The 13,698-nt window shown below is 31.8% G+C and overlaps 1 protein-coding gene across 1 annotated transcript in view; it reads right to left on the bottom strand.

Moving 5' to 3' along the window:
• Positions 1 to 324: 324 nt before the first annotated feature.
• The window catches only part of LOC136970713 (peptidyl-prolyl cis-trans isomerase E-like), a 35,089-nt gene continuing 21,715 nt past the window's right edge, over positions 325 to 13,698 (bottom strand). Inside the window, 7 exon segments of the mRNA XM_067265180.1 lie at positions 325 to 464; positions 540 to 606; positions 830 to 905; positions 6,355 to 6,460; positions 11,353 to 11,423; positions 11,426 to 11,431; positions 11,544 to 11,670. Of these exon segments, the coding sequence (XP_067121281.1) occupies positions 396 to 464; positions 540 to 606; positions 830 to 905; positions 6,355 to 6,460; positions 11,353 to 11,423; positions 11,426 to 11,431; positions 11,544 to 11,670 (522 nt within the window). The 3' untranslated portion in view covers positions 325 to 395.

The raw sequence follows: 13,698 nt of genomic DNA, 5'->3' as shown, positions 1-13,698 counted from the left end.
ACTCGTCACCAATTTCTAAACGGCAAAGATGTCGGTCCGCCGCTCTGGATATAATTTTAAAATGTTTAAAAACTAATACGATTCATTATTTTTACATTTGATGGATAGATAATGTGTAATTTTTGCAAAATTGCAACCTACTGCATTTTTTAAAAAATCCACATCTTTCTAAAGCTAATGGGAAGAGAATTTTACAAATTTTTATAATGCTATTTTGATATTGCTTGTTCTATAGTAGAAAGAAATGATTCTAATAATGTAATATTCTGAGTTTTTCATTTGATTTACAGAATTTTAATAAAAGAATTATGTTTATATGTAACATTAAATAATAATAATGATTTATTTAAATATTACGTCTTCCATAAAAAAAACTTCTTAAACGTGGGTCGTTATTATACGAGTTCGCCGCAATTGCCGATCACGACTTTGGCGGTCGGTTTTCCCGTTTTCGATCCGCAGTCCTAATAATACAAAATCGAATTAACGTTCGATACAATTTCTTTTTAAAAATATTTATATAATTATATATCACCAACCTCCATCTTTTTCACAATTTCCATTCCACTTACTACTTGTCCAAATACTACATGTTTTCCATCCAACCTTAAAAAAATTAAAATTAATATTAATAATTTTATACTTAAATCAATATTTAAATAATTATAAAGTAATATGTGATAAATAATTTCAACAGTAAACAACAGGCTGATGCTGTTATTGCTTTGGCCTGGTTCAGAGATTTTGGCAGGTAGTAGATGCAGTCAGACCCACTTAACAGCCCTGGTCACAGGCACAGAAAGAGTAGAAAAAAAATTTAATATCTTACCATTCTGTTCTTACTGTTGTGAGAAAGAACTGAGATCCGTTTGTATTTGGTCCAGAATTTGCCATCGAAAGAGTACCTGACGAATAATTATGCTATTAATTAAATTGAATTTTTTACAAATAAAATTTCAAATTAATCATTATAGATTTCTTAATTTGCTTACAAAAATATAATAATTAATTTGAATGCAATAATCAGCTTAATTAAAGTTCTTAGAATATCATATGTATGAATATCAATACGGCGAAACCTCCATTAACGGACACTCCCGAATTGCATATACCTCTACTTAACAAACATTTTTACAATCTCCAGACCCTTCAAAGTATGATAATTCACCTCTAAATAGTGGACACTTTAAATAATGGATGCAGTTTATCCATAACCTACCTTATGAAAACCCAAGTTTCCACCTTCAATATTCCGATAAAATTAATAACGTACAAAATATTTTAAAACTAAAACAAAGAATCAGTTCATATACTCTCAGAGGAAGAATTTTGGCTGTAGGCATCAAATAAAGACAGACTTAAAATAGGAATAGGGAGGGGGGCAGGTTGTAAAAAGCCAAACAATATTCATTATCTGTTAGAGAAGACTAATCTGGTCAAGTTGTCGATCGTCATTTATTGTCGTACGTATTAATGTTATTAAACTTGTCTTATTGTTGGAATTAAGATTACGGTACCGAGAAACCGTAAACTTTTCCGAAGTTATTCGTTCGACAAGAACCGTAGCACGGTAGTAATGAAAATAAACAGTTTTTAAGGTTAAGACAAAAGCATTTATTTGGCAAAAATTCAAAGATTGTGTTACAAAGGCGATTTGCCGACCATTTTAAAGTGCGGGAAAATGTTCGGTTTTCTCGAATTTATGAGATAATTTACGATCTTAAAGGCTTTGCGATGGCTAAAGTAATTTTTTATAAATCCTTTATTGAAAAAAGCAAAGTTGTTCAAAAAATTACACCTACTTGACAACTACAAAGCAGACAAATCACTATATCAATTTTTATTAGTCGACTTTATAACGACCGGCGTGTACCTCTGAATAGCAGACAAACTTCTCGGTTCCGACGGTCTCCGCTATTCGGAGGTTATACTGTAATAAAATTTCGACTTGTATGAAATATTAATTAATAAATTTTTTAAGTTTACAAAATGAAGAAACATTTTATTATATCTTTAAGATGACAGAATTAACAATTCTTTTTAAATGAAAATGTGCGAGATTTACCTATATCTTAATTTTAATCCTAAAATGCATGGCCCATGTATGTAAAACCTGTAGGTACTTTGCTTCATAATTTTTTTAGTTAGGTTCACTAAAGAAACATTCCTTTAGCTAATGTGTTAAACTCTCTCTTAAAGTATTGACTTCAATGGAAGTAAAACAAAGTTCGTGGTAAATTATTATAAAAAAATAGATTTTCAATGAAAGAAAAGTAAAAATAATATGGTAGTTTTAACAGAAAGACACATTATTAGAGTAACAAGTTTCCTATTTAAGATAATTAAAAGCATACAGAAAAGAAAGTACAGTGGAACCTCGCTTAACAAGCATAATTTGTTACAGAGTCTTACTCGTAATGCAAAACACTCGTTAAGCAAAACAATTTTTCCCATAGAAATTAATGTAAAATACGATAATGCGTTCCACGCCTAAAAAATGCTCAAACGTTTTATGTATAACGTTTATTCAAAAAAAAAAATTGTACAATATACACTGTTAAGGAGCGTGAATCATCGTCATCATCTTCTAGAGCGGAATGAACCATCCTGGAACGAGAATTCAATTTGCAGAAACAAAAAAAAAATCACAGCTAATATGTTTGATAAACACTCCAAATGATATGCCAAATTCTTGGGTTATGTAAATGCTATAATTAAATATTAGAAATTAATTAATTTGACTAGAGGTAGGCAGTTACGTTTCCATCTCGTATTAAATTAGATAATTATAAATAGTTAATTTTTTATTCAGACATTTCTAAAATTTAATTTGGAATCGGTCATTAAATTTAATGACCCACGAATTTGGCATATCGTTTGGCGTGTTTATTATATAACGGGCTATGGTTGTTGATGTTTATAAGTAATATGTGTGAACACAAGTTTGGAAAAATATGTGATTACAAGTGACAGTAAGATGCTAGTAAAACGAGCGCTAAACACAGACTGATGGAGCATGCCACATGTGCACAATTTGGGACCTCCCCTCTCCTCATCACTCGTTATGCAAAATACTCATTGTGCGAGGTTCCACTGTATATCTATTGCCTCTATGTACTAAACATACAGTAGTCACCCCTGAACTTACATCAGGCTGCAGTTAACATGTCATCCAGTAAATAAGTTTAAAAAAAGCAGCTTTGATTCATTGCATGAATGTTTTACATAATTTAGAACAAATATACAATAATAATCTTTATTTTTGCTAAATATCAACTTGATATCTTGCAGATTTATCAAGTAAGAAGGTTTTTTATATATATACAACCCAGTGTATTCAGTAGTTGAGATTTATCAAGATCGAGCCAGTCAAACTTGAGTCGCAGGCATCAAAAAACATAGACCACTGCGTCACCCCTGTCAATGAACATAGACCACTGCATGCTTAATATTTTGTTGCATCACTTTGACGGCCAAAACACCTTCCATACGTTTTGACATGCTGTTGACTAGGTGTTCACATTCGTCTGCCGTTATGGAATTCCAGATAATTAAGATGGAAGCTTTTAGTCCTTCAATTGTCCGAAGGCATGTTTTTCATAGACTTCTCCTCATAATGTTCCATACATTCTCAGTTGGTGAAAGATCTGGGTTGTTGGATGGCCAAGGAAGAACTTCCATATTCTTTTCTGCAAGCCACTGTTTTGTTTTTCTGCTTGTATGACATGTGGCCCCATCCTGCTGGAAAATGCAGGTTCTATTTGGATATAGCTTTGCTATGGACAGAAGTAAATACTGTTGTAGAATTTTAATGTATTGTTCTGAAGTAAGTGTCCCATCAACAAATGTCAACTGACCCATACCACTGGTGCTCATACATCCCCAAACCATGAAGCTGAAAGGAAACTTCACTGAGCGGTATAACAATGATGGCTCATTAGTTTGACTGGCAGATCGAATGACACGTTTGCTTTTGTCTGTTGCCGATAATTCAAAGTTTGATTTATCCGACCATAGAATCTCATGCCACTTTTGTTGAGACCGGGAAAGATGTTCTTTACCCATTTCTTCTTTTGATGTGCTGTTAGCAAAGGTTTTTCACATGTTGCATAGAACTGGAAATGCATTTCTTCAGTCTCCTGTGTGTTGTCAAAACAGATACATTCTTTCCAGTTGTATCATTCCATATTATAGTTACATTCAATCAATATCTGTGGCACGGCGGTTGTTTTTTACAATTCTTTTGAAACTCCTATCATCGACTTTTGAAGTTTTTCGCAGATGTCCGGCAGCTTTGTTAGGTATAACATGTCCGTGGTTAGTGTAATAAACAATAACCTGGTACTGTTGTCTTGCTTAGAATTAGCTTTTTTCTAACAGCTTTCTCAGACAATCCACAACTTTGTTTAGCAATGATAGCATTCCTTAAATCTTCTGAAACAGCTTTTCTGTTGGTTATTGTAGACAAAATGCAAAGGTTCATAAATAAAACTAAAAAAGCACCTTATGTCATTTACAGAATTACTGCAGGCTAAAGTGAGGCTAAAATAATCAGTTGTTTCAGAAATACTGCAATTGTAACATTATTTAAATGCAAATTATCGACTGGTCTATGTTCGTCGACACAAGTGATGCAGCGGTCTATGTTTTTTGATGCCCGTGACTCGACATTGACTGGTTCGATCTTGTTAAACATGCAAGATATCAAGTTGATATTTAGCAAAAATAAAGATTGATTACTGTATATTTGTTCTAAATTATGTAAAACATTCGTGCAATGAATCAAAGCTACTTTTTTTAAACCTATTTATTGGATGACGCGTTAACCGCGGCCTGGTCTAAGTTCGGTGGTGACTACTGTATACGCATAATTTTTACACACACCATAAAGGTTTTCTTATAATAGTAGTAAAGGTACTAAAGCTCTGTTATCAAAAGGCCAAAGACTGATTATTCTGCATGTAAGGAAAAAAACCAGTTTTTATTAATAGCTCCCTTCTAAACAGTAAAATATTTAAATTCCTGTAGAAAATTGGTGGTTATCGCCATAATATAAATAAAAATAATTATAAATGCTAGCTGACTACAAATGAAAAAACTTGTTCTGAATCTTCCAGCTAATTCTGTTTTATATATCAATAGTGCTCCCTATCGTATCGCACAAGAGGAACTACGCCCTACCAAGAATTGAAGAAATAAATAAATAAATACAAACTTAAAACATAATATTTCTTTTTTCAAATACAATGCTAAAGCCAGAATTATATGAATTAATCAGCTATCAAATTGATAGATTATTAGAGAAGCATAATCACACCATACTTCAACGTTCTCGCATCATCCAGGTATAAATCCAATAGATGTACTTTGAGCAAATTTAAAATAGCGGATTTAACAAAGTAACATTTAAATTCGACAGTACCGCAAACCGAAGAAAGCGAAGGGACAGAAAAATACTGGCAGAACAAAAGATTTGTGGAAGCAATAAACAAGAATTTAATAATTAGTTTAGAAGAAAACAATAGTGAAAGTGAACCTAATAAAATTTTTTTACATTCTGAATTAAGTGGAATTAACATTTAATTCGGTAAAAAGATTTAGATAATTATAATTATTTCGGGACATGATTTTATTGTAAATAATGTGTCACAAAATGTCATAATGCATATTTCATTTATATTGTATATTTTAAGTTCAATTAAATAAAACATTTTCTATAATAAAATTTGTATATACAAAAATTGATGAAATATAAGATATTTTTTACTTTTAATAAAATAATTAATAATTGTATGATTGTTAAAAAGAATTAAAAAACAAATTTTATTCTGAAATATTAACAGCAAATAGAGTAGAAGGTTTCGTTCACTTATTTGGACTCTCGAACATTTAGAAAGTTCGAGAACCCTTTTTTGATGATGCACGGTGACTTGTCAAATGACCCATTCCCTTCACTTTTACAGCCAAGGTTTGTGAAATTAACTGTACAATAGGTGCTAAACTCTCTGCATGACTTCGGGTGCTCGAGATCAAGTAGTGAAATCTCACGCAGTTTCACTCATTTTTTGATAGGTTCCAACCACTTTCCTTTTGAGTATTTTGATTGGATGAAGAATGTTTTATACTGGTCTTCAGATGCTAAACATCTTTTTAATTTAAATAATATCATTACCTTTCATAATGCCCAAGATATGTTTTGCCCCTGCGTATAATATCAGAACCAATGAATAGCCCACTACTAATTAACTATAATCCAGTACAGTTGGTACAGTTGCATTTAGTTATTCCATAGCAGATGTGAGATATTGTTTTCTTTTTATAATCTAATAACCTAATTATAATTAGAATGCTTACCAGGACCCGTGTGTTTCAAAATAAAATTCTCGTCTTCGAACTTTCTTCCATAAATTGACTTCCCACCGGTACCGTCGTGATTTGTCATATCTCCACCTTGACACATCTTAAACAGTTTAGGATCGTTCAAAAAAATCCACATCTTAGTAAAATTAGTAATAAAGAAAAAATATTAAAGTATTTCATATTATATTTTTACCTGCACTATTATAAATCATATTACAGATAAAAATTAGATCTAAGTAATTACACGTCGACTAATTAAATTCGACTTATACCTTATGTTATATGCTTTGCATAAAATATGACACTTAAATACGTGGTGGCCCACGATTATTTAAAGAATTGTTAAAATTTGTTGGAAATGCTGCTTGATTTGGATTCGGTCACTTCCAATAAAGCAAATGAATCACAAATACAGTACTGTGCAAATTAATGGAAACAATGCAAAAAAACAAAAATACACTATTTGTTTATTTTGCCCTGTTTCCATTAATTAGCATGTGTACTGTAATATATATCTTCCTCAAAGTTATTTTAATTATTCTTAAAATACTCATGACATATTTTTTAAGATTAACTATTTGAAAAGCTTTCATTAGTTTGAAATAAACAATGTTTAACTTGTAACAAATACATCTATCCTCGTTTATCACGGGGTTTGGTTAAAGAAAAACCCATGATAAGCAAAACAGTGATAAATGAATAACAGAACCTATGGGGAAAAATAGGGTTTTGTCCCAATACCTGAAGCTGCCTTCCAACTTACCCAACTATCACCACCAAATAGTTTTTAAACACACGTAAGGATATTGCTTTATTGTTGGAATAACATTTAGGTTAAATTTAATAATACATTTATGAAATAATCAGTAAATAATAAACATGACAGTGAAAAGTATGTGTCACAACACTTAAGGGCTTGCTTATTACTTATGCAGCTCCTACTCACTGAGCCTTGCTTCCGTTATGATCGTAACTTATACTAGTTGTTGAAGGAAATGTCTGGAGAGTCTGGATTAGAGTTAATGTCACTTTCAGTGTCTATGACATGAGGGGTAGAAGACCTGACTCCAGAAGGGCCAGCTACTGGTTCTGTCTGCTGGAGTGGTGCAGGTGAAAGTGCTGGAGATGGTGCTGCAACTGGCAATGGTGATAGGGCTGGCAATGGAGAAGCAGAAAAACTTCTAAAGAAAGTGGTTATCATTGATTGCTTACTTGCTGCTCATCATTCCCTATAAATTTCTTTGTAGAGTGCAATTCTGTGATCTAAAATAGCAGTCAGTGATTCTCTTCTCTCAAAACTTGGGTCAGCTTCATGTATGAGATCAGTCAATTGCTCATAGAGGGACAATATTTTATTTAGGTTTGACATGGTTAATGTTGGACTAGAGTCTGCACGGTCATCCCCATCATCAACCTCTTCTATACCTGGGTCATTCCGTTCTTCATCCATTAATTCTATGACCTCTGTGTCACTTAATTCTCTCTCTGGAGTTTCTAGCTGTCCATGATGTCATTTGGGTCTAGCTCTTGAAAGCCAATCCAGGTAATGTTCTTGCCCTGTTCAGGACTCAAGTCATATGGTCTCTTTCAAATCCACCAAATTCGGGAGCTGTGTCAGGAAATAACTTGTGCCATTCAGTCAGAAGGCAAACTTCATTTATAGCCTTCCAGGAAGTGCCAATGAAGGAAACATCATCAAGAATGTTGAATTTTGCCAATATTGCTGCACTGTTAGTTCCTCATCATCTGACAGTGCCTTGTATCATATATGTGAAGTTGTGATCTCCCATAGGCTAACAAATTCTCCAAGTCACACATACCTGTATTCATGGTTACTGGATATTTTAATTGTAAAATGTTTTGTTTCTTTTCTTGCTATATCTAAGAAAATTCTGTATGTACGGTATTTGCTTATGATATTTTAATTGTCAAGGACTTCTGCTATGCTGATCTTCTGTTTTACATTCAATAAAAAATACTGGTATCTTGTTTTTACATATATCAGGGGTAGACAAACCTTGTTACAATAGGAGCCACACACTGCCTAAAAGAAATATATGAGAGCCACATCCTCTGTTTATAATACTTACAATAATATTATTTATATTTAAGTAGTACATACATACTAAGTTCACAAAAAGAACCTTGTGTAAGTATGTGAGAGCTGCAATAAGTTTCTAGAAGAGCCATGTGTGTGGTGTGTCTAAAAAGTTTGGTGAATGTTAGGATATCTTGAATGCAACACATGCAACAAGTTTGAGTATGTGTATGGGCATCCAGGAACGTGTCTAGAAGTGCTTCCTAGAGTGAAATACATATGGCTGCAAGTCATTCAAGCACAGTCTGTGTGAGAAATGGTGTCAAAGAGCAATGGAATAATGACACAACATGAAGTTTTGTTTCAAATTGAGAAAAATAGTGATAAAGATCAATTCCCTTACTTCTATGGCCTTATAGTATATACACAGAAATGTATATAAGATGCTTGAAATGCCAATCAAAGTGTATGGGAACAATGTTGTGAGCAGAAAATGTGTGTAGACTGGTTTAAACGCTTTTGCAATGGTAAAGAATCATTGGAAGGGACGTGTTCGTACGTTTGATACTATAACAGTATATTAATGTGGAAGGTTTATTTTGTAAAAACTGTAAAATAAATATACTTTGTTTTTATCTATATATTAATATAATAATTAGTATATAATGCAACCTAATTTGCGAGAACCTCAATCAAAACATTTTGCTCCATATTTTGCTCAAAAAGAATTATTGCCTTTTGAAACAATTGAAAAAAAATACATGATACTGGAGAATTATGTTGGATATTTAAGAGCAAAAGCAGTTGAAATAAAAGATGAAAAAAGCATACAGCAGTTACGTGAAAACGGAAACTTTGGCATAGGATACTTATCAAAAGATATACTTGAATTTTCAGACAAAAGAAGCTTATCTAATTTTAATGAAATCAATGATGATGGAGAATGTCAACAACAGTCAGGAGAGAAGTTTAAGTTCAAAAAATCAGTGTGAAACCTTGTACCTGATATTTAAAGAGGCATTTTTTTTTATCATATGAATTAAGTTACTTAATATTTTAATGGTAAATTCTAATTCCTTATTACTTAAAGAAAGTAATAAGGAATTAAGTATTTCTGAAATGTGGAAAAAGTTTTGTTGGTTGGCATTAGATGGAAGATTTCCATATAAATACATTGCTTATCATTATTTTCGTAGCAAAGGCTGGATAGTCAAATCTGGATTGAAATATGGAACAGATTCTGTTTTGTACAAAGATGGTTCGGCATTTTATCATTCCACCTATTGTGTTGTCGTACATGAAGTATCATCAATTTTAATGAGCGGTCCTTAACGTGGTTGGAATTACTTTCTTTAAACAGAGTTAATGAGCATCTAGCTAAAGACACACTATTATGTTACGTAATGAAAAACAAATATACAGATATGTTAGATCCTTCTTGTATTCCAACATTTAATGTACAGGAAGTTCTATTAAGAAGATGGATACCCTCTGAAGAAAGAAAAGACAATTAGTTGAATCATTGGAAGATGAGCCATATTCAGGTTAGCCATTGACAAGCAGAATGCTTGACATGACCACGAATGTGTGAAACTTGCTAGAAACAGTTCAGCAGCTGACTGTGCAATTGATAGTAGAGAGAATGTACTTAGCAAAGACACAGCACAAGTTATCATCCATCAAGATTTGGGTAAGCACAAGATTTGTTTATGATTTGTGTCACACATCCTCAGATAGATGAGCAAAATGCAAGATGTTTCAAAACCTGTGGAGAATTGATGCCATTTGTAACCAGGATCTATCCTTTCTTAGGCCATTGTCACAACGGATAAGACTTGGCATTATCAGTTTGACCCTAAATTGAAGAGGCAAAAACAGAATGGCAAGCAATTCTTTGCTGAGACCCAAAAAAGTTGCTGGCAAAAATCAACAGTCAAGATAGGAATGATCATATTTCTGAACAAAGATGAAATCATCCATAAGGAATTTGTTCCTGTCATTGCTACATTCTACCTGGGTGTTCACCTGTTTCCAGAAGCTTTACAAACATTGTCAAAAGTGTGTTGCATCTCACGGAGAATACTTTGAAGGCCAATAAAGTAATTCCTATGTATCTTCTGTTTTGTTGTTTTCGTTCTAAGATTCACTAAACTTTTTAGGCACAACGCACATTCATGCAGAATATTTTAATGGTAAATTCTAATTGTAAATGATTTCTATATATCTACAAGAGAAGTGTGCATTCTGATTTTACTTTTTTAACCAAATTACAGTAAAAAAAATTTTTGGGACTGAATTACTAATGGCACAAAATGACTTAAATACACCAAATACTTTTTCTTAAATATTCTGTGCTAAAATGAGAGTGCTACATATATACTGTATAACTTAGTAAATAAGAAATATGTATATTAATTGTATGTTTTATGTATTTGTTATAACTTTTCATATATGAAATTATAGTATTTCCAGAATAAGAACAGAGCTGATGTGCTGAATCTTGAATATGAATCATTCTGCCACCATTACTAAGCAACAAAAATTCTTTGAAACATGATATTTGAATCTTTGAAAAACTTAAATATCATATCTTAGGATGTTGTGTGACTTTTTTTTTTAACAATCTCAAATATCTTGCAAAAATGTTAGATTATAATAGTTTAAATATATCTTATAATTTCCTAAAATATATATATATATGTAATGTTCATACTTTGTCATGAGCAGGGAACTATTTTCCTTGGCATATGTAGACTAATGAACGGTAGCTCCATCCTTAATCTGGGAAAGACTGTATTATATAAACTGAATGTATAATACATAAATTTTATATAAACATTATATAAAAAGAAAATTCATTAATTTAACAAAATATTAATTTTCTACTTATTCTACTTATGGCAATATCATAAAATTCATATTTTCATTACATAAAAATTTTTCTTAGAGGATACAAACTGAGGAATGATACGATGAAATGTACTTCCTTTGAAACCAAATCCCTTTTCGTGTGTACAGAGACACGAAAATTTTCTGGTTTTAATAAAATTATTTTGAAAATTAATTATATTTATATTATATTATAATTTTTTAATATTATTTATTTTAACAAAGTATAAATTTAAAATGAATTTATATTAATAACCTGCGGTAAGTGGTACAACATCTTTACGTAACAAGATTCGTATCCTTCCAACGTCTCTTCCATCTATTTTAATATCAAAATAAACCATTGGATTTGCTTTCATCTTCTTCTTTTCAGGTTCTTCTTCCTAAAATATAATAAATTATTAATACAATATTTTCACTATTATTCTTTGTGAACACTCAATATAATGAATGATTTACTCAATCCCTTAAGGCTTTTTTAACAAATGAATGTTTTTACAAGATGAAGTGTTAAGCCCCATGCCTGAAATCCTCAACTTAAAACACCAGGAAATTCCTGCTTTGTCTGGTTCCTCTCTTCTAACCTGTCTAGCATGAGTGACTCCCACTGACAGTAATACTGATGCTGACATAACTTGTTGGGTCATATGAGACACAAGCCCATTCCCAATAGTAAGGACAGAAAGAGAAAAAAATCATGAACATAAAATATGTGAGAGAGTATGCAAAGAAATAGATGAAGGTGGCAGAGGCAAAAGAGTATGCAGAGATAGAAGTGTCTGGAGGAATCCTGTAAATGGACGAGTGTTTGTGTGCAATTCTTTTTGTCAGCTGCCCATCCCTCCTGAGAAATGAGTTTGATGATAAGTTTAAGTGTATATATGAAAAGAATAACTCAGATAACTGCTAAATTGAGGAAACTAAATACATTTTTATACTGAAATGTTTTTGACTCAATTACAGTCATCATCAGCATGTTAAACATGTTCAATTATGATTTTCTGAGTTAATCGTTTCTTAAATATGGTGCCAAGTTTCTTTTCAGTGTAATAAGCATATATGTATTTACTCATTTACTACTGCACTAGTTCAATGTATGTACTGTACAACATGTGTACCATATGTTTCCAGGTGATTATAGTTGATTGATTGATTAAGTGTGTGTGTTTGTGTTTTTGATAGTTGGAAAGCATAAAGATGACAAATGTCAATGGCTGGTTTAGTGATCAATAATTACTATTGTGAGAGTCTGGAGACCAGCTAATCTATTTTACCCACATATTAAGGGAGATTTATTTAGAATTTACTTTAATTATTAAGCTCTTACTTTCGAAATTAGTAGAAAGAGGGAAATATAACTTCCTTTCATGTTTGTCAACTTCACGTGGTGAGATCAGTTATTTCACATGTTTATGATACATCTAGTAGTACAATTCACCCCTCAGATTCTGTCACATGGTGTGACATATTGACTCCCGATTGGAAGAGATTGAAGAATAAAAGGGTAAACATCCCGTTTTTCAAGGTTCTCGTCCTCATCAGCTCTCGCTTTTGTCCTCCTCCTAGTCTCATCATCTCTCGTCACAAAACCTTCTCCGTTCTCTCAAGATTTTACCTTATGTGTATTTGATAAGAATTGACAATTCTTCCAAGGCTCCCAAATACATCAAAAGACAACATAATCAAATACAAAGAATCAACATTAGAGATTAAGAGATAGAGTTTACTTATTGTAAACTCTATCTCTTAATCTCTAATGTTGATTATTGTAAACTCTATCTCTTAATCAAATAACTTATATGACAACAGTGGAAATTCTCATGAATTAGCATGTACTGTAGTAGCAACAGCGTGAACTAGTGACATCTAGCAGTTCGAGGAGAACACTAACCCCACAGACCATGTAAAGTCTAACAAAACTTGCAAAAATGCAACAAAATAAATATTTTATCATCTTTTTGTCTATATTTTATTATCTTAAAACATGACTTATAATTTTATTTAGTACTAAACGTGGATGGATAGTGATTTAAAGGAAGGAATAATAGCAACGAAACAAATCAAATAAAATAAGAGTCAGGTTTTTTAAATTAAAATCTGAAGTTTTAATTTAATTCTATTAAATTGAAACATTTTTACATTAAATAAAAATAACGAACTTACTGGAACTGGTATAATAAAGAGAAAACAACACCTTTCTTTCAAAAATTCCAGCAAACTTCAATCATATAAAACATTTTCAACTGATTTCATCAGTCTTCTTCAGTTACTCAAACAAAAAATAAAAAGAACAAACTAATAATTCAAATTTACAAAATCATGAGAATGGAAAGAATTTTCGCGATTGTGCAGACTATGTAAAAATCGATATACCGAAAATGGTAAAAAAATGCAGATTCTTGACAAACTGT

The sequence above is a fragment of the Centruroides vittatus genome, unplaced genomic scaffold (genome assembly GCF_030686945.1).
Source record: "Centruroides vittatus isolate TY-2023 unplaced genomic scaffold, ASM3068694v2 contig_1049, whole genome shotgun sequence".
NCBI lineage: Eukaryota > Metazoa > Arthropoda > Arachnida > Scorpiones > Buthidae > Centruroides > Centruroides vittatus.
Note: the sequence above shows the minus strand (reverse complement) of the source record. Positions and strands in the feature narration are given on the sequence as shown.